This window comes from Stylophora pistillata, chromosome 11, assembly GCF_964205215.1.
Source record: "Stylophora pistillata chromosome 11, jaStyPist1.2, whole genome shotgun sequence".
NCBI lineage: Eukaryota > Metazoa > Cnidaria > Anthozoa > Scleractinia > Pocilloporidae > Stylophora > Stylophora pistillata.
Window position 1 is genome coordinate 23,131,138 of NC_142529.1, and position 21,468 is coordinate 23,152,605.

Genomic DNA, 21,468 nt, shown 5'->3' on the forward strand with positions numbered 1-21,468 from the left:
AGCTTATGTTTGAATCCCTTTGTGAATATCACAAGGCTAAAGAATATCACGAGAAAGCACTTGCCATCACCATGGAAACTGGTGACAGGGAACGAGTAGCAGTGAGTTACTGGAGCTGTGTTGCAATCACTTTGTGAATATCAAAAGGCTAAAGAATATCATGAGAAATCACTTGCCATCAACATGGAAATATGTCACAGGGCAAAAGTAGCAGAAAATTACGCAAACCTAGGAGCTTATGTTTGAATCCCTTTGTGAATATCACAAGGCTAAAGAATATCACGAGAAAGCACTTGCCATCACCATGGAAACTGGTGACAGGGAAGGAGTAGCAGTGAGTTACGGAAACGTAGGAGTTGTATTGCATTGAATTGGTGAATATCACAAGGCTAAAGAATTTTTCGAGAAAGCACTTACCCTTAATGTGGAAATTGGCAACAGAAAGAGCCAATCATATGACCACTATAATTTAGGAGCAACATTACTTTCGCTTAGAAAATTTCGAAATGCCAAAGAGTGTGGCGAGAAAGCCCTTTCTGTCGCAAAAGAAATTGAGGGAAACAGAGAAGCAGAGGCAGAAGCCCACGAACTCCTTGTAGGCGTTTTTTTTTTCACTTTGTGACTATCAGAGGGCTAAAGAATGTTTGGAAAAAGAACTTGCTGTCGTCACTGAAACCGGTAACAAAAGGCATGAAGCCAGTAATAACCAAGGACTAGGAGCAGCGTTTGAGAAGCTTGGCAAATATGACTTGGCCGAAGAACACTTAAAGAAAGCACTCTTGATGAGCCGCAATAATGGTAGTATTAGGGAGAGTTTAACGCTCTGACCTCTCTTTCCACTTTAAAGTGTTTGCAGTCAAAGTTCCAGGAAGCGGTTTCGTATCTTCATCAGTGTATCGAGAAGTTTGAAAAACTGCGAAACTCTGTACAAGGAAGCGAGCAGTTTCAAGTACCTCTTTTAGAGTCTGCTGGGTTTTTCACTTACAAGTTGCTCAGTCGGATCCTATGCCAAGGCCAGTAAAATCATCAAGATGCACTTTGTGTTGAGGAACTTTCTCGAGCTAGTTGCTTGGCACACTCAATGGCAAGAAACTTTACCGTTAGGAATCACACCTCGTCTGATTCGAAATCTTGGTTTGGGATGCGAGGAATTTTAAGCAAAGAACATAATTCCGCATTCCTGTACGTTTCGTATTATGATCGAAAGGTTTTCCTTTGGGTTTTGAAAACAAACGGAGACAGTTTCTTTCGAATTTCAGAAGAAGTCGATGACAAAAGTCTTATTGCTGAGGGAGCTTTTGATTTGGATAGCTTTTTTTAACAAAAGCCTTCACCGCTTTGGTGTCTTACCCATCCAGAGGTGCGAAGATCGCTCTTTGAGTGAAACCATGCCGATATCACTTCATGATGAGAGCCAAGTAGATTCGCGGGGCGAGGAAACTCAAGAAACCAATAGAAGACTTCATTTGTGTTCCAAAGTGATCACCTCTCCTGTAGCCGAACTGCTCACCGAGCCAGAAATCGTCATTGTTCCCGAGCGTAGCTTGTACCGAGTTCCATTTGCGGCTTTACGTGACCAACCAGGTGGAAAGTCTTTAGTAGAGACTTTCAAGATCCGCGATATTCCTTCTTTGACGACATTGAAGCTTATTCAGGACTGCCCAGCGGACTATCACAGTCAGGCTGGTGCGCTGATTGTGGGTGATCCCAAGGTGGGCAGGGCGCGTTACAGGGAAAAAACTCATAACTCCACATCACTTACCGGTGCAAGAAAGGAAGCAGAGATGATTGGACAACTGCTTGGTGTTCAGCCTTTTGTTAGGAGAGAGTGCCACAAGAGAGGCAGTACTTCAAGCAATTAGTTCAGTGAGTCTGATTCATATTGCTGCCCATGATAATGCCGACAGAGGAGATTGCCCTTTCCCCTCGCCCCACTGCCAAAAGTATTCCAGAGGAAGAAGACTACCTCTTGAGGGTCTCTGATATTTCACAAGTTAAGCTGCGAGCCAAACTGGTGATACTCAGCTGTTGTCATAGTAGGCATGGAGAGATAAAAGCCGAGGGAGTTCTTGGAATCGCACGAGCGTTCTTAGCATCCGGTGCACGATAAGTTTTGGTGGCACTATGGGCCATTGAAGACGAAGCAACGGAGCAGTTCATGAGGCGTTTCTACAGACACCTTGTTCACGGATTTAGTACCAGTGAATGTCTTCACAAGGCCATGAATTGGCTGAGGAACATCGGCTGCACCAAAATTTCCCAATGGGCTCCGTTCATGCTGAATGGAGATAACGTGTCATTTGACTTTAAGTCGAAACAGAGGTAGGTTTTGTTTCCTTAGTAGCGAGTCACACACTAATACTTTTTCACTAACAAGAGCCGATTCCAGTTAAAATGCCTAAAATGTATAAAGGTGTTGGCTTTTATCCGTAAAATGTCAGTAGTAATAAGTTTTTAGGGCTCAAAATCAATTTAATTTATAAAGTAAACTGGGTTTCGCACTACATTTACATCTAGGATATGAACGTTTAAAAATACTCAGTGAGAATAACAAGTTAAAATCATCCGTCGACAGTTGCTGATTTGCAATCGGCTCTCGCTACGAATTAGCTTTAAAATAACGATACCTTGACTGCTTATTTTTGTTTCTTTGACTTCAGAAAAGAGGAACCTGACTGTGAAGGACAAGAATTTCGCATTCAAGAAACCCGAATCAGTAACCTCTTTGGAAGGGACTCCCGATATAATTCTCCAGAGCCTATCGCTCTAATGAGAGAATGATCGTCAGGAGAAGTTATATAAGGCATGCAAACTTAAAGAAGTATATATTTGCAGTTCATAGGGTTCAATTTCAAGAGGAAAACCTTTTTGAAACTTTTCTTTCATCATGTCTTATGGACAGTTTTTCTTCATGATATATTCAGTACTTAATTGTGCCACTTGCTTAGCTTAGGTTGGTTACTTAACAAATGGTAAACACCACAGCGTACACTATTGAGTTATGGATGCACGCGGGAGGTTGCTAAGCACGAAAGAAGCGTAAGAGTCGCTCGAGGCGATAGCCGAGAGCGACTCTAGCTTCTTGAGTGCTTAGCAAACCTCCCAAGTGCATCCATAACTCAATAGTGTACGCTGTGGTGTTTACCATTTGTTTTATAACATAACATTAACACACTGTAGCTAGAGTTCCCTTTTATTTAACAAATCTTACGTGATCAGAAAAAAAACAAGCGCGCGGGGAAAAATAGTCTTTACATTTGCTCACGTCAGCAGCGTACACCCATGGGCAAATGGGGGACGCTAAATTGACCAATCAAAGCGCGCGCTTTACTTTGGTTATGTTATACACATTTTTTTGTACCACGAATTACCTGAATTCTGGGTAGTTTTGACAAAACAAACTCAAACGTTTTGATTTGTTTAAGCTTCTAGATAATCTTTATCGGAAAGCGTTACCACGTTTTTTGCAGACATGAGAAGTCTTTCCTCAATCAGTTTTAAGTCATGTCAGTTTTAAGTCATGTCAGTTTAAGTCATGTCAGTTTTAATTCTTGTCAGTTTTAAGTCATGTCAGTTTTAAGTCATGTGAGTTTAAAGTCGATCCTCGGTCTGAGTGGAAAAAGAGCGGTTGGACTCTTAGGGGTTTAAGTTTCAACCGGGGTAAAAAGTGTACAATGATATAAATTTTTTTTCCTATATCTAGTGAGTCATATTTTTTTCCTTCGACCATTTGCAGTAGGAAAGCCTTTCAGATTGTATATAATTTATGTGATCTTTAAAACCAATTTCAATGAATGTTTAGCAAATAATTGCAGGCAAAACAACAGCAACAACAACAACAGGTTTTATTTAAGCTTAACAAGAAATTTACAGTGCTTGGGCCCGCAAGTAGCAAGGGCTTTTCGAAGCGGGCACAAGAGAGGAAAATAAAAAAAAAGAATTCTAAAGAAAGCAAATATTGATATGTATAATTATAATATATAGACAAACAATCCTAAAAGAAATCTAGTTTGCCGTGGAAAAAATGGATAGACAGAATGAAGCAGGAGGGCAGACTGTAGTATATACTAGAAGCACACACAGCTATAATTTTGAACTGTAAGAATTGATTTGTATCTTGTTTTGGATTTGTATCTTGTCTCCTTTAAAAGTCAGTCTTACCATTCGGTGAAAGAGAGGATAATATTTTAAGACTATCTTCCAGTCTGCTAGCTGTGAATTGGTCGACCCTTGATTTAAGATGAAAGAGAAAAAGGTTAACTTTCTAGTTGAAGTTTCCACAAGGGTCAGAAACAGATATTCATCAACTGATCCATTAAATTCTCGTTTTTAAGAATGATTGTCATGTATAACATGTTGCACTGATCACTCTCACTATTTTTAAGAAAATCAGTAACTTTAAAATTGTTCAGTTTTTCTTACTTTATTTAGATACCAGATCATCCTTTCATTGTTCCCTGCAAAATCCTTAAAAATCGAAATTCTGACTTGTAACTTTTTAGAAACTCTCCATATGATGTCAATTCGAAAAAAAATTCTTTTGTATCAACTAATAACTCCGTAGAGGCTCATAGATATATTTTTTATTCTCCTCACTTGCCTTCTTAAAAATTTCATAGACATTTGTAAGGAGAAATTCTGTTTTGGCCGTCTTTGGGAGTTAAAGAGTTAACGACTCAAGGAAAAGATGATAACAAAAACAAAATCAAACTAAGAAAATCAAATAAACGACAACAGAAGAACACGTCATTTTAGAAACGCTTCTTAGGCGTCTTTTAGTGGTCACTTCGCCTCCCTTGAAGGACGATTTCATACACGCTCGGATCACCTTGTAAAAATCAGGCACATTTCAAATGTTACCATTTGGCAATGATAAACTTTCATTCCCTAGGAAAGGAGCCCCCCACCCCCCGGCCTTCCCCCCCCCCCCTCCCTCACCCTTCTGCTCAGAAACTGAACCCATAGAAACTGACATACGGAGGAAGAAAGAACAAATTGTGAGTTTTCTCAAAAGTACACTCCCAGTTTATTATTAAACTGCTCTATTGCACCATAAGAGAGCTGATCAAAAGCGCTCACAGGCTGCACCTAAAATGTACCAATGACCCATGCATTCTTTTTTTTTTTAAATCTCTACGTTCGTGAATGGACAAAGGAGAAAATAAGTATATACCTTGTTTCAATATTTTTCCAATTTGGGAAAATCTTGGAACAGTAAACAACATTAAACATATTAGCTTGCAAACGAAAGTCTGGTCCAACTCTTAATTGTAAGTCTCTTGTAAAGAAATAAACTAAATATTCCAGTATTTTACAACAATAAAAATAACTTTTTGTGGCCAATAAGAAACAATAAGCAAACAGAGTTACAGTCTTTGGCCACAGGCTGTCCGCTGCATCTTGGCATATTCCTTTGAATAGTAACTACAGAGGGTTAGAGTGGTTACCAACAACCTGAATCCATCAGTTTTAAGTGCAGTTAAACATGAAAAACCTGTTATGTTTTAAAGCAGTCACCCATTTTCCACGAGTCATCTTTAAATTAATACCCTTATCAAGAGGACATTTAGCAAGGGCTTTATGAATGTCTGCTAAACACAAGTTTCATCATGGTAAAACCAATGTTAATCTTCTTTGTTATTTACCATTCCAGTTCCCTTTTACTTTACCATTACCTCAGGCGTCTTTTAGTGGTCAACTCAAACATCCACCTATGAAGTGTGTTTTTACACTCATCAAGATGCAATCCATCACCTGGACTTTTGAAGTTTCGTATAAGGATGAATAAATATAATTTTCTTATTGAGCACCTTTAACAGGGCAGTGCCTTTTCACTAGTTTTTCCTTATATGTCCTAATTCTCAGAAAGAAAAACATAGTAACCGTTACGGTAAAAATGGCCTGCATCACTCAACTTTTCTTTCGAAGTTTTAGAGTGCAACATCACAAAGGGTATAAATTCCCCATCATGACATGACAATGTAGATTTCATGCATTTCAATGTTGCGCACAACATCAAGTGAGGGAATTATGTATTTTCATTTAGATAAAACTAACCAGTAGTCATAGACTTATTTACAATTCCCTGAACATATTGGAGATGAAAGCAAGAGCAAGTCACAGTGGAGGTGCAGCATCTTCATAGTGCAACATTGACAGACTTTTTTCTTTCTACTGTAACTTACATATTTTTAGGAAATAACATGTCTTAGTGGTATGACATATGATTGCAGTGTGACATATTTTAAAGGTGTGACATGTAATAATTGTAGTATGATGTACCCTTATTATATGACATATCTTAGTGGTGTGACATTAGCAAAAATGTCTCAAGTATGAAATGAGGTTTAAGATGATAACGATACCTTTTGCTTTCAGAAAAGTCTTTCCAACCCCCACCCCACCCCAATTCCCATCAACTCAGCCCTTCCCCACCCCCCACCTCCTCAGCCCAACCCACCCCATCCTTTGGAAGACAGGATCGAGGACATCATCTCAATGATTCACTCTAGAAGTGCTGTTTGTACAAGAACTTGCTCTTCAGATCATTGCAGGTTATGTCTCTCCTTCGACTTGTTCCGCATCAGCAGTTGATTCATAAGTTGGCTTGCTGGGCAGCATGGGATACTCGACATGGGAGGCTGTTAACATGTTGTTAGGTTGAACTGCGATCAACTTTGATGAGGAGAGTGACAAAAATCCTGGAAAAGCAAAAATTATTAAAATATTTTAATACCAGTTTTCTACTAATTAAAACTCTACCAGTCTGTGAACTGATTGAGCATTCTCATTACCTGTCCGCTAGACAATGTATCCATGGATATTCTAGAAAAGTTACATGTTAACCACTTTTGGGAGTAAAAGGGTTCATGAAAAGTAATCAGCTCAAAAAGTTAATAAAGATTGACATACCAGGGAACAGGTCAGCATTTGTGAGCAACAGTTGCTCATCAGACTCTTCCTGTTTCCTGTCTGAGGTGATGTAATATACACCAATAAACGATAAAATGCACCTGCGAGTTAGAGTTGTTCAAAACTGTTTAAAACCTGAGCTAATGCTTTCCACAAAATAAATCTTCATAATCTTCATGGCCCGCTAGTTTGAAGGCTGATTAGTGCTAACCCAGGATCAAACTTCAATACAGGTTTCCTTATTCATTTGTTCAAAAGCCTTTTATCAGGTAATTTTCTTTACTATATAGCATCCAGTCATCAAATTGCAGACAAAATAGATTCTACTAAATTTTCTTTCAAACCTTTCTGATCTGAAATCAAATTCCACACTAACTCTGAGTTATTTTAACCCATCTTTGAGAAAAGCTGTGCATATCAATATTTAAAACAAACACTGGAAAAAAGAACATCGTTGACTGTTCCATGGTTATTGTCAAGTTGGATGCCAGGATTTTGCTGAAAAGAGAAACTTTGATTTCATTAAAATACTGAGGAACTTACCCAAAAAGAAACATAAATATTTCCAGGAATGTAAGGCCGTAGAATTCTTTATATAAAACAATACCTGAAATCAAAATAAAAAATTCTTAAGCTCCAATGTGTGACCAACACAGAGTTTCTCCTCATGATATTGAAACAATATCAAGCAAACAATTATTACTAGTAGTTGATCCAAGACCAAATTCTCCAAACTAACATCACATGAAATGTAGAGCAAACAGTAAGGAGAATTTCTAATGGAATTTGGGGATGACGAGTTTATACCAACTTCTGTATGTTACTTACCGCTTATAATGGCACTAATTGTAAATAAAACAAAGTTGGTGGGGACCACAACAGTTGCATCAAAAGACTGCATGGCTCTGTTGAGAAATCTGTGAAAGAAAAAAACAAAACCTCAGAATTTATCTTACTATATTTATATTGAAGATTAATATCCCTTAAATTTTTATCAAAAAGGCTAGCAATTCACCAAATTGAAATATGGTGTCTAATTTGAATTACCATTGTTTTGGACTTACTAGCCTCGCCTTCACCTGGAAACAAAAGGATTATCACATGCGTAAGAGGCTAGTAAGTCCAGAACAATGACATTATTCAAATTGGACGCCATATTTCGATTCGGTGTATTGTACAAATTTAACAAGCAACTTTCATGCTTTGCAAATGGCAATCTTATTTGTGGATAAAAAATTTTGATCCGACACAAGATCACTCTTCCTGAACAGTTCTTTACGGCTAAAACAAAACTTGTGCTATAATTGGAGCCTTGCAAGACACATCTTTGAAAGGTACATTAAGAGGAGTTTCTCTGTAAAATGTTTGTGCCTCTTCACAAACTACAATTCTTAAGTCAGAAAAAGCACAACAGTACAAGGGAGAAATTTGTCATGTGCATGTATCACAACCTTCCAAGATGCCCTCAAAATTTTGTACAAGTTGAAGAGAGTCTGTAAAATGTTTACGCTTCTTCACAAACTCCAATTTTGAGTCAGAAAACTACAAGAGAAAAGTTTTTATCATAGCCCTTTTGAAAGTCTCCAAAACATCCTCAGAAGGTCTTTCGGCATTCTCAGATAAAATAAGGTCCTCTGTAAAAAAAGGCTCAAGTCTCTAAACTCAAAAAAATTGTTGGCAGGTGTAAAATTAGTGTTATTTTCAAACTTACTTGACTTGTGCAATAGCTGTGGTAATCATGACAATAAGCATAACATAAAACAAAGGATGTCCCAACTGACTTTTTCCACCAAGTGTTATGTTTATCATGGACGATACAGCTTTTGCTGATATTACAGTCAAGGAACCTGTTGTGAAATGATTGAGCAAAAAACATCTACCGTATGTCAACAAGCCAATAAAATAGCACTGAGGTGCAAGTTCCCACAGCTGAACTCTAACATTAGTAGGGCTCGACACTAACGGTAGCCACAAACTAGTAGAAATTCAGTCTTGGCTGGTGGTTTTCAATTTCCACCAGCCAGTTTGGCTAGTAAACAGATTGAAATTGTTGTAACAGCTAAAATCATCAAGATGCAACTAGCCACTTGGCTAGTGAGTTGAAAAGTTAGTGTCGAGCCCTGATTAGTCTGCATACTCTTCTATGTACATTTATTTTCAATTGGTCTTGAAAAGGAGAATTTGTCTAACAATCATGATTAACCAAGGAGAGTTTCAGAGCTGCTGTGGAATCTCCTGAACAACAAGCCTACTAAAATCTTCACATGCCTAGAGAATACTGGGTTTTTGTTCTAAAACAATAATTTTCAACAACCCAAATGGCAAAAATGTACATTATCATAATGATGACATATTTGTAGCTTGTTCAGAAGAATAATATTTTTATGTGCATTAACTAAATGGTGAAAGAATGCACTTTAACCCTTCCACCCGCTTAACACCAGTGTGCACTGATTCTTCAAATTGTTCTCGAGACATTTCCTAAGGTGCTGACAAGGAGAATTTGTTAAACAATCAAGAGCCTCTCTAGTTGGTGATCATTTCCTTTATTCTTGTCACCTCAATGTGTGATTCAAGGGTGATATTGTAACGAGAAATTATACACTAATTACCCTTAAGTAGAGATCCAAGGGTTGAACTTACCCAACAACGCCACTAAGAGTAGGAAGACGACCACATTTTCCCAGTCATAGCGCCATTGAGCAACCAGAAGAATGCAAAACAGTGCAACTTCCAGTGCCTTGAGGAAACAATTATAAAAGAAGTTAGTTTTCAATGTCACTATTATGTAACAAATGTTGCTGATTATATGTAGATTGCTATGAACTTGTTTGAATTTAATCACTGAATAAGATGGCTGTTAAAAAAAATGAAACTATTAGTCTGGTTAACCCACAAAATTGCAGTTCTGCAAATGAACAAAGATTTCTACATACATGTATATCACCGTTCAGTGAAATATCTCATGTTGCATGCTTTCATACTACTATGAAATACACATACTACAAATACACCCGTTTTTATGAAGTCAGACATGTAAATCAAGTGAAGCGAGGCATGCTATGATAATTTAGTTTTCCAAGCTTTTGCCCAACTGCCGTGATCATTCCCTGATGATGCCCTAGATCAGCGAAAGCTTGGAAAACTTAGTTATCGTAGCATACCTGACCTCAATTGATTTAGTATACATGTCTAATTTTATAACACTATGCTACTCAGGGACAACATCCAACGCTTCACCCTTTTTTATATCTCTGTAAATCCTTGTTTGATTGTTTGGTATTAACAGTCTACTGGTTTCCATAGATCAGTTAAGAAATATAGTGGAAGTCTGGTATGGGGTCTAGAAAACACAAACCATCCTAAACATCTATGACATGTCAGCTAGAAACAAAAAGGCTTACCAGATAGACAAGAAAAGGCCACTGTCGCAAATATGATGCCAATTCCTGTCCAGTCAATTCTGAAAACTCCTGTGAGATAAATAAATATCATATTGATTTAGGCAAATAATTTAGACATCATTGGAAAGCTCTTACACTGAAGAAAAGTTTTAAGAAGTTGGACTAAATTGTGAAGCACTTAAATATTGAAATATATAGAGAAAAATTTAAACTTGTTATGAACACTGTACCTTGGTTGAAAACGTTATGAGCAAAAAGGCACCAACTATTGCAAGGGTAACACCTAAAGATGACAAAGAGTGGAGGTTGTTAGTGATTTGTAACTTGCTGATGAAACAGAATCAATTATTTTTACTCTTTCGGGTAAAAATGAAAACTTTTTTTTACTAACAGTTAATTTTTTTTTCATTTATCATGCTTAATTCCTTCAGAACTTGCATACAAAACTAAATTATCAAAATTACCAAACACATCTTGGTATCGCACTCTTTCCCTCAGAAAAACAACAGCAATGATGGCATTAGCTGCAAGAATAGAGAAGTTCTGATCAAGCAGTGGAAGCATTGATCAAAAGATCAAATACATAAATGTACACGACTTCCTGAAAGTTTGAAAGAACAAAGTAAATGAATGGTGATATAATAGTGAGGTTTTAGGTATGGCTATCAAATTTTATACGCGAGGTAGACTGCTTTCACAGCCACATCTTGAGTTTCTACCAACAAGTATTTGTGGTTTAAAACACCAAGTAAATGAAAATAATGGTTTTTTTTATTCCCAAAGTACCAGCTCAGCAAGCCAAAATCTTTTAAAATCCTTGAATCTGATTAACTAATTGCATGAACATCAGAACCAGTCCAGCTTTTTACAATACGGGCCAAGCTGGTCTAGAATTTTTTATCTTGCCATTTGTTGCAAACCAGAAAAAAGAAAACTAGCAGAAAATAAGTTATTTACTGGTTTACTAAATAACTTATAGGTTAGTAATCCAGACCTCATGCATAGTTTTTTTTTTCCAAATGGACCTCCCCCTCCTGCTAAACAACATATATTTATAAGTTAACTACAAAAACTATGAACTATAAACTGGTTACCAGTTACTAAACACCTCCCTGAAGATAGAACAAGTTGGAGAGGATGTCCAATGGCTTACCTATTACAGTGGTAGTTCCAAGTGGAGCCACAAGCGATGCTGGTGAGAATCCATAAGCAGAGAAGTTTCCAATTTCTCCGAGAACCATTAAAATAAGACCAACCCTAAAATCATCAAAAAGAAAAAAGGTAATATTTTTTAATTACCCCTTTTCACCCTAACATCAGTATGCATATTCTCCATACTGTTCTCTATACATTTCCTAAGGTGCTGATAACAAGAATTTGTTCAATTAGCATTCCCAAGTTTTCCATAGTTGGTACACCATTTCCACTATTCTCAGGATCTTATTGTTGATAAAAATAATAATAATCTATTTCAAGTCAATAATGTAGTAAATGGTTGCCCAATCTTCCTGGTGGCTGATGTTAATAAATTTTAGAAAAATATTCTATATAGACAAAAGAAATTAATAATCAATAAACGTTATATATAAGCATATCCACAAACAAATTTTAAAGGAATATTTACCTAAAAAAATAATCAAAAAAATTTTAAATTTTTTTTTAAATATTGGAAAATAATTAAAAAATCGAAAAAAAAAATTCAATTCAGGAATGATGTTGTCAGGATTAATTAGATGCTAACTAGTCACTTTTAAGGGTTGAGGGATTAATAACTTGGGTGAAGAATTTTTCAAACAAACTCAATATCTTTCTTCTTCAATAATTCCTTTCTTGACCAAGCATGTTTGGTATACATACATGTACACATACTAGTAATTGGCCAAAATTCCCACAAAAATACACTTACCACATTTCATCACTGTATTACAGCATAGATTTAAAGAGTTTTTAAATAGTTGGAATAAAAAAAATGTTTATTTTTACATTGACTTAACTGTACATATTTTATTTCAAAACTGAAAAATAGTATTGCACAGTAATTATTCCATAAGACTGAGTTAGCTTTCAGCTGTTGAGTGAAACTTGCTCTCTTTCAAGTTGACAACAAAGAGGTGACATACATCAAACTATTCTTACAATATTTCTCTACATCTTCATTAATAATTTAAATTATAAGTGAAACAAGGATCACGAAAAACATACCACCATATTTTACTCTTCAAGTAGTGTGTTTCACTTTTCTCTTCTGCTTGACGCAAATGGGAATATTTCTATAATAAAAGTAAATGAAACAGTGATTAAACAGATTGTAATTTTTCTGAAAAACAATTTTACAAGAATAACAGTTAAACATTATTCAATAGAAACTGTTGTAAATTATGCATGAGCTTCACCAACTTGTCCAGTGAATATTTCAGAATTCAAAAGGGCTTTGGCAACAATGACACATAACAAATGGAAAAGCTTTGTTACAAAGGAAGAACTTTCATTTTTGAACTTATTTTTCCAATTTGACAAATGCATCAAAACCTTGTTTCGTATTATAACACTGCAAATGAAATTTAATTAAAAGGAACTTGAAATATATGCAGTAATGAATTCAAAAGAACTACTTGTGGTTCTTGGAATAATTTACTGTCAAAAATGTTGCATCCTTTATTCAATAGAGAAGTACACACTTGAATATTCCAGCTTCCTATCAGAAAAAAAGCTGATTTCTTTAAAAGGAATAAAAATGCCATGAACACAGCAACAAAATGGGCCCACAATTCAAATGATTTTAAGCCATTTCAGACCAAGGATGAATCAATTAATACTTGTTCAGAGAAAAGATGTAAATATACAGAACACTATACTTTACTATAATTGTTTGTTCTTAAAAACTGACTCTTTACAAAGAACATTCTGTAAACATCAGGATTACATGTGAGCTAAAGGACAAATCAGAGAAATTGCCTTAAGGATGTAGATGGAGAAAAAAATTACGAAAGTTCAGTACTATAGTAACATTTATTTAGCATTCTGATGTGGTACAACTATTCATTAACAATTGGCAACAAAATCTTTAAAGTGTATAACACTTTCAAAACCAATTTTTTTGTATCATTTCTGTTGGTCAGGACTAGAAGTAAGAGCCAGTAAGCAGACAATATTTGGTCAAATATACCTGTAGGTTTTGTCTGGTTAACTGCTTGGATAGCCAGACATTTTGTCTGTTTGTTTAAGCATGTAAAAAAGAAGTTAATTTTGAGCTACACTCAGGTTTTAAATATGGCTGTATCGCTTTTCAAGCTTTGAGTTTGAGGCTATAATTATGTATAATATGCACAATAGAAGCATGGTAAAACACTTTTTTGAAGAAGGGGGAATTTGTGGAGGTATGACACTGAATATTTGTTCAGCCAAAAATACGTTGTATCCAAGCAAAGCTACATATAGGTTTGACTAGACAAATTGACCATTGAATGCAACCAGAAAATTTTTGTGAACCTTCAGAGCTTGACACTAACTTTCCAACTTACTAGCCAAGTGGCTAGTGACATCTTAGATGTTTTTAGATGTTACGACAATTTCAGTCTGTTTACTAGCCAAACTGGCTGGTGGAAATTGAAAACCTCTAGCCAAAACTGAATTTCTACTAGTCTGTGGCTTAAGTGAGCTACCATTAGCATTGAGCCCTGAACCTAGCTGGTAGAGCTGAATTGAGAAATCATCATTCAAATACAACACTCCCATTTAAAACTGAACAACTGCCTGCAGATATACATGTTTGAAAGAAATACTATTTGGAGATTTTTAATTATTTATAATCCTAACCTCAAAGAATACTTAAAATAAAAACACTCTCCATCTACTGACCTGTATATTCATTGAAATACTGATAAGAAGGTTTCCCGTAATTGCTAGAGCTGCTCCAATAAAAATATTCTGTAAAAATAAAAATAAAATCATTATTCCAAATAATTATTATAATTTTAATAATATTTAATTCGAAAGCAATTTTTGGTGGATAATAATTAAACAAAGGTCTGATCAACAATAAAACAAAAAGGAAAGTAAGAACTTCTTAAAAATTTATCTCAGAAGAGGAAAAGTTGCTAATCTTTTAATTGAAAATACTTTTCCTCGAAGTCAGAGAGATTAAAAAAATTATCACATTTCAGATAATGCATTATTTTTTTTAACCATAATGTCTATAGTACACTGCACCTCATAAAATTGAGTGAAAATACCAAATTTTCAAACGCTGTCTTCAGTGGCTTATGAAATGAAGATTAAATTTAAAAGCCCCGAATCCATGACAAGCAAAACAAGGAGTTATTAATTATTATATCTTTGAAAGTTCTTGAAAGGAAAAAAAAGTATCAAACCTTAAATATTGCGGTAAGATTTTCAGTAAAAAAAAATTCTTGTCCCAACATCAAAGAATGCAACATTTTGAGATGAAAAATTGGCAAATAACTCAGTTCATTACGTCCGAAAAGATTTAAAATAAACACAATGAAATGGATAGGAATACAAAATTTTATTTCCTAGTTCGAAAATGAAACAGGTGGAATCCATTTGAAAGCGAAAACAATATTTTCTTCATTTCGAGAAAATGAATACATTACGTTAGTTTTTTTTTCCGGATGCAAGTTAAGACCATTGTGCTGTATACATTCCCCAAAGGAAAATGCGAAAATAACGAAGGTAAATTCAACATCGCTACGCGCGGGAAAGACAGTGTCAATTAAGTTCTTCAAGCGTGTACAAAGTAACACGCATCAGAGAAAACGGATGTGTTGAATATATATTACTTTCTGTGAATTCCGCAATTCACATATGAAAATGACATTTTTTATTCTCCTTTTAAAAAAGTAATCTGTATTCGCTATGCTCTAGTCAACAATCTCACTAGAAATAAACTATGTTGAGTAAAAGCAGTGAAATGAGTTCTATTTTCGTTTCGCTCGATGATTTTTGATCGAAGAACTTTACGACAAATCGAGTGTGCATGATCTAGTGGTAAAAACTTTCAAGCTAGTGGAACAGAGATCAAAGCTTTTTAGTTCAAATCGCAAAAGAACCGAAGAAGAAATATCTAACGTTAAGAACATTCTGTTTGTCGCGGATCTGTCCCTACAAAGTAAAAAGTTGAGTTCATAATTTACTAGTTTGTTAGTTCAAGTTTTTGAGGGCCGCATGAACAAGACAAAAGCACTGCTGATTTAATTTTACCATTCACTGCAGAAAATAATATCATAATCGTTGATAATTCTGCAAAATTTTGAACCATTTTGATCATAAATCGAGATAAATAAAAATATACAACACACCTTTGACGAAAGGCCTTCGGAGCCAGTAGTTTCTAAGGAGACCATTTTGAGGTCTTTTCACCATTTGGCAACTTACAAATTAGAAATATTAGCGACAAAGAAACGTCAAACCAAAACACATTGTGTACCCGTGCCGAGGGTAAAATTACTGCCGTTAGAGAGGCGCTACAGAGCAAGATTTCAGACGATCACAGCGAACAAAACCTCTTGAACAGTCGTATTCAAAAGATACCGCAGAAACCTGCATAAATTTATTAAGCATTCGTTCTCATTCCCCAGAGAGTTCGCACAGTACTCGGTGCTTCCTTTTGCCAGGCTGCTAAGACTAGTCAGGGTAGCGCGAGAAAATGAAGAAAAGAATAAAATTTCGATAAGATTTTAACCAGATGATGAAAGTTCCAATTTTTCATTTGATTGGAGATAAATGGAACATTACTGTAAACACTCACAGATCCAAAGTTTTTTACAAAGGAGATTGTTCTTGTGGCGATAATTACATTGGCGAAACTGTGAGAAATTTAGCAGTTCGTAGTGGGGAGCATTCAAATCCTGCTCACACCTCTGAACCTGCAAAACACTCGCGGGAAAATCCATCACATTCTTTCACTTGGCGTCTTCTCTCCTCAGCAGAAACATTCCACAAGCGTAGGATCGTCGAGGGGCTAATGATCCAACAATTCCGCCCCAGTTTGAACAAACAAATGCAAGTTATTTCGCTTATGTCTCCAAACTTTTCCCATCGGGAATCACACTGATATAATATATTATGTATGTACAGACGGCCATTATTTTCAACCCTGATGATGGCAAACAGCCGAAAACGTTTGGTTTAAACGTTTTAATAATCTTTTTCCTAATCTTTTAGTTTTGTATATAGAATATATATCCTTTATGAAGGGAACATTATGGACACTATAGTATATCGTAATGATGTTTTCAGTAGGCTTGTGACATCGCAAGTACTGTTCTGCGCAGGAGTCTAATAAAGAGCATTTTTTTTTCTTCTGAACTGCCACCCAGCTCTGATTTCTTGATACCAGTGCAGTGCAGGGAACACGTGACGCAGCCACGCAACGTAGCGTATGACGAAATCTCCGTGTGATGCATGGTTGTCACATCCACGTGATGTGAGTCATGGTTGTCACATCCACATGATGTGAGTCATGGTCAAATGGTCTCTGGTGTTCTTCGTGTTTATTTCAAAATATCCAACTGCAAAGATCAGAACTGAAGAATAACAAAAAACTGGATATTTAAAAAAATCAACTTGCAGATTATTTTCCACGTATAGTCATTGACATGTTTTTCCAGTAAAATGAAATCACTGAGATGATATGTGTCCCCTTGTTCTGATCCAGGGAAAGTCGATAGAACCCAAACATGTCTTTTCCCACCCCTCCCTTGACACTAGCCATTGCTACTAACGTACCCATAACTCTTAGCGAGTTTACGTCGCCATCTTGAACTCACGGGGGAGGATCAATTTCGCTTTGGAAAATGCCGTAGCTAAAGGATTTTCTATCGGAGTTCTACCAATATCGCCTTGCCTGTGGCTACGTATAGAATTGTTAACCAAGATGTTCGAAAAGAACCTCACGGACCTTGTCCGTGGAATAAGGAACAACAAAAGCAACGAGGTACAAGGAACATGGTTGATTTGACTCTCCTCACTTGAGCATTGTTACTTTTAATACAGACGACGTGGCAGTTGTCTCGTTAAGTTTATTTTGATCTTAATCATGCGACTAATCATGAAGCTCGCACAATTTTTGATCTAGTCTGAATGCTTATTTATATGTTTACATTTTTGGTAGATTAGAATATATGAAAATTCAAATTATAGCGATCAATTGGTAAAAATATTGAATTGACTGGTTCATACTCATACTCATTTTACTCTGTTGTTTGCTTGATTCTAAACAAAATCTCGCAATATCCGTATGCGGTCCTTTAATTAGAATCGATTCTAGGTCAAGCGTGTTTCAGTAGAATTTCAATTGTATGTTACATTAATTAGTCCGGGCAATTTGACTGAAAACTTATTACTAACAGGAAGTGTATTTTCCGTTGATTTTAAAGGCTAAGTACATAGCTGCCTGTCTGGATGAAATCAAACAAGAGCTGAGACAGGAGAATGCTGCTGTGAAAGCCAATGCAGTAGCGAAACTCAGTTATGTAAGTAAAACTTTGAACAAATACAAGAAGCTTTCAGTTTTCATACTCCGTGAGGTACTGACTCGACCTTACTTATTTGTGAAATGAAATTTAGTTTATTACAAATTATGATAATTTGTGCAAGTGCTACATAGTTTGTCCATTAGGTTATTCCAGGTGATATTCTGTTATGTATCTAAGAACAAGAACATATCTAAAGAGAGATATTATTCATGTGTAACTCATGAAGGGCAAAGAAAAATTCTAAGTTTTGCTGAAGATTTCAATTCTCAGAACATCCGATTTCATGATTCAATGTTCTATCAACTAAGGTGTAGAAAACTTTTCGGCAAACAATGCCATTTACCACATTTAATTTATATACAACAAGTGTCTTACATTCTGTAAAGGTAAATCAGTCATGTTCAAGGCATTGTTAATTGTCGATAGTTTTATTCACCAAGACTGTAAAATTTTCACTTGTGGTAAGTGTGGAACCAGTCAAAATCTAAGTCGTTCTTGCAGACTACAGAAAACGTGTTCTAGAGCCATAAGGTCATATTGATATGTTTTTATCCATAACGGAATATTGTTTGCACTGACTGTGAGACCAGCTTTGGGGGTAATTTTTGATATGTGCCCTTCTCAGACAAGTGACTCAGTGACTCTTACCTTGACCTGTTTTTATTTGACAAGCGATTACCATAACTGAATGAGTTAAATGTGCATTAATGTATTGGATTTGTACATTGACATCTTATTAAATAAAATACAGTTTGTGGAAATATCAGTTCAGGAAAAATAACAAAGAGTAACAACTATACTACTATGAATGCTTTAGGATGAGCTTGGTATATTAAAACACACTTCATGTTCAACGCAGATGTTGTATTTAACTAATAGATTCCATGTTGCTATATATTGTGTCTCTTCAGTTATACATTACAGATGGTGATGTAACAATGTAGTAAGAACGAGGTGACATACAGTGTGCAAGTGTCACTGACAGAAGATGTTTTAACTACATTTTTATGTCTTCTGTGATCTGTCATGGAACAAGCCTATAGTAACATGGAATCTACTGTAATTTTCAGCCATTTACTCGCGAGTAATCTGTTGAATTTTCCCTTAACATGCACCACTGTGAGTAATATGGAGGTGCGGGTTATGTAACAATTTTGAAATCTACTAGCCGTTGAATTGAAAAAAGTTCTCACCTCCCTGCGTTTCCACTTCTCAAATGAATTTTATTGTATTGAGACTGCCAAAAAGTGACACGAGAACATGCCAACTCGAGTTTATTTCATGCATAATTAGTTGCACGACGAACAAAAATTTTTGATTGGCACATGTGTAACAAAACCTTGATTGTGACAAAAATAATCCAAGGTTATCCGGCGCATCAGTAACAAATTTCCAGTTAACACAAGCTTGAGCTGAAGAGAGTTAACCCATTTTAAGGGACTTGTTAGTCCAAGGAGAACCGGAGATATCGATTATTTTTTTTTGTGTGTGTGTGAGTGATCGAACGATCACTCACTCAAAATGTGGCCACAAATTCGCATTCTGTCAAGTATGAAACGTTGTGAATTCTAGAGCCTTTTTGTACAAATTTCCTTTGCTTTTAAGGTGCAGGTTATCCACCAGTGCAGGTAACCTGTTGACTTTTTTTTTCGCTGTGTGCAATAATTGGCCAGTGCGGGTAATCGGCCGTGCAGGTAAATGGCCGGAAATTACGGTATTTGTTTTATGCTGTAAAGATGCATAATATTGCCAATGGTAAGGTGGTCTCTGGGTTTGTCCTCTATAATGAGTACGAATCAATCAGAATTTTTTGTGTAATTATCAGGTAATTAAGAAATTATTATATCTGGTCACAATCTTGGATAAAAATTTGACCTTTCAGGGCTCGACACTAACTGTAGCCCACTAGCTACAGACTGGTAGAAATTCAGTTTTGGCTGGTGGTTTTTTATTTCCACTAGCTAGTTTGGTTAGTTAACAAACTGAAATTGTTGTAACATCTAAGATGTCATTAGCCACTTGGCTAGTAAGTTGAAAAGTTGGTGTGGAGCCCTGCCTTTAAATCCCCAGAAATGATTACCAATTAACTTCTCCCTTTGATAATGATTATCTATACATTATTCAGCTAAATGGTGTTGAGAATACTGAAACTTATCATGTTGTTATCTTGATCTAACACCAAATTCTCGTAACTAATTCACAAAGAAATATGTAGTAGCTAGAGGGGAGAAGTAACAATCTTATCTTGAAAGAGTTGATAAGAATCTCTTCTTAATGAAGCACCCCTCAAGTAAGCTATTTAGTTGTCACCTTTGTTTGAAGTAAACATTGCTAGTACCTAGCAATAGCAATAGTAATCAAAGGTTAAATAAATGTCTTTACGTGGGGGCATGGTTACCCATATTGCCCTAGCCCGAGGCTCATGTATGAAATGCAAGAGAACAACCCACCCATCCCACCCCAGGGGAGGACATCCATCACACAGTAATCTCGTGCATGGGAAATTAACGTCTCCTATCCCTAACCCTGCAGGAGACGGGACCTCCATTTATTCCTACCTATCCGAGAGAACTAGAATATTTATACCATTTCTTTATGTTATAGAAAGGCAACATATTCTTCTCAATTATTTTAAGACCTTGAGTGTTGGTCCGGCTGGGGCTCAAACCCTCGACCTCCCACACATTAGTCCTGAGCTCTATCCATTGAGCTAAGCAGGAGGCGGTTAATGTTAATGTTTACTTCAATGTTTGAAGTAAACATTGCCAGTACCTATTTGAAGATTTAATTTTTTCTGAATGTTATTCTACTTTTTGGTTTATTAGCTTCAAATGCTGGGATATGACATCAGTTGGGCTGCATTTAACATTATTGAAGTCATGAGTTCTTCCAAGTTTACATACAAGGTATGTATTAACATAAACTTTTAGAATTTATGAAAGATAAAATCAATTTGGTTTTAATAATAAGCAAATGTCACTTGATTCGTGTGGACCATCTTTACCGAGCACTGTAGATGTGGAGATGACTTGTGATTGAAGTATTGATATCTTTAAATGTTTTGTAATAATTGTTATTATTATTATTTTCACAGAGAATTGGTTATTTAGCTGCATCACAATCATTCCATGAAGATTTGGATATTCTCATGTTGACCACAAATATGATCAGAAAGGTGCGGCTAATCGTTTTAGTGTCATGTTAACAGCAGTGGTTACTAATTTTTGCTTAGGGTGTTTGTTCACTTGTTCTTTATGTACGTTGATTGTGCGATACAGATTTGAACTGTCAATATCAAATCAGAGTGTTCACAGTTTTTAAAATCTCAGTGTAGGCACAAATCATATTCAAGGCCAATGTTACTCTTGATGCAATAATGTTATTTGTGACCCATTGAACCTCTCGCATGCTTTTCTTGAAAAACATCAATAGACAAAAATCCATGTATGAGGGCTATTAGCAATGATGTGAACAGGTTTGTACAAAGTCATACAGCTATGCAAGCTGAGAAGTTAAAGAGGAAGAGAAGTAAAAGACAGAACAGTCATATGATAAAGTGCTTCTTGACTGGGGTACACGGGGGTCGGGTGGGAAAGAAAAATGTTTTGCTCTCAGTCATGACGCAAACCCTGTACTGCAGTTAGCTATATGTCTTG

General features: G+C 36.0%; 2 protein-coding genes and 1 pseudogene across 3 annotated transcripts in view; 2 read left to right on the forward strand and 1 right to left on the reverse strand.

Moving 5' to 3' along the window:
- The first annotated feature begins 1,140 nt into the window (after positions 1–1,140).
- Positions 1,141–3,956, forward strand: LOC148720672 (tetratricopeptide repeat protein 28-like; annotated as a pseudogene). Its single transcript, XR_015993250.1, has 2 exons — positions 1,141–2,322; positions 2,661–3,956. The product of XR_015993250.1 is annotated as a tetratricopeptide repeat protein 28-like (transcript).
- On the reverse strand, positions 3,823–15,874 carry LOC111336686 (NIPA-like protein 2). Its single transcript, XM_022942821.2, has 13 exons — positions 15,635–15,874; positions 14,175–14,243; positions 12,519–12,586; positions 11,470–11,573; positions 10,781–10,840; positions 10,547–10,599; positions 10,317–10,385; positions 9,556–9,652; positions 8,624–8,759; positions 7,741–7,829; positions 7,456–7,519; positions 6,913–7,013; positions 3,823–6,701 (listed from the first exon to the last, which is right to left on the reverse strand). The coding sequence occupies exons 1-13, from the start codon at positions 15,677–15,679 to the stop codon at positions 6,556–6,558; spliced, it is 1,101 nt and encodes a 366-aa protein (XP_022798556.2). The 5' UTR covers positions 15,680–15,874; the 3' UTR covers positions 3,823–6,555.
- Positions 15,875–17,082: 1,208 nt separating this feature from the next.
- Positions 17,083–21,468, forward strand: part of LOC111336685 (AP-3 complex subunit delta-1) — a 31,806-nt gene continuing 27,420 nt past the window's right edge. Inside the window, exons 1-4 of the mRNA XM_022942820.2 lie at positions 17,083–17,271; positions 17,714–17,809; positions 20,638–20,718; positions 20,907–20,987. Coding sequence (XP_022798555.2) covers positions 17,212–17,271; positions 17,714–17,809; positions 20,638–20,718; positions 20,907–20,987 — 318 coding nt within the window. The 5' untranslated portion in view covers positions 17,083–17,211. The remainder of the gene's footprint in view (positions 17,272–17,713; positions 17,810–20,637; positions 20,719–20,906; positions 20,988–21,468) is intronic.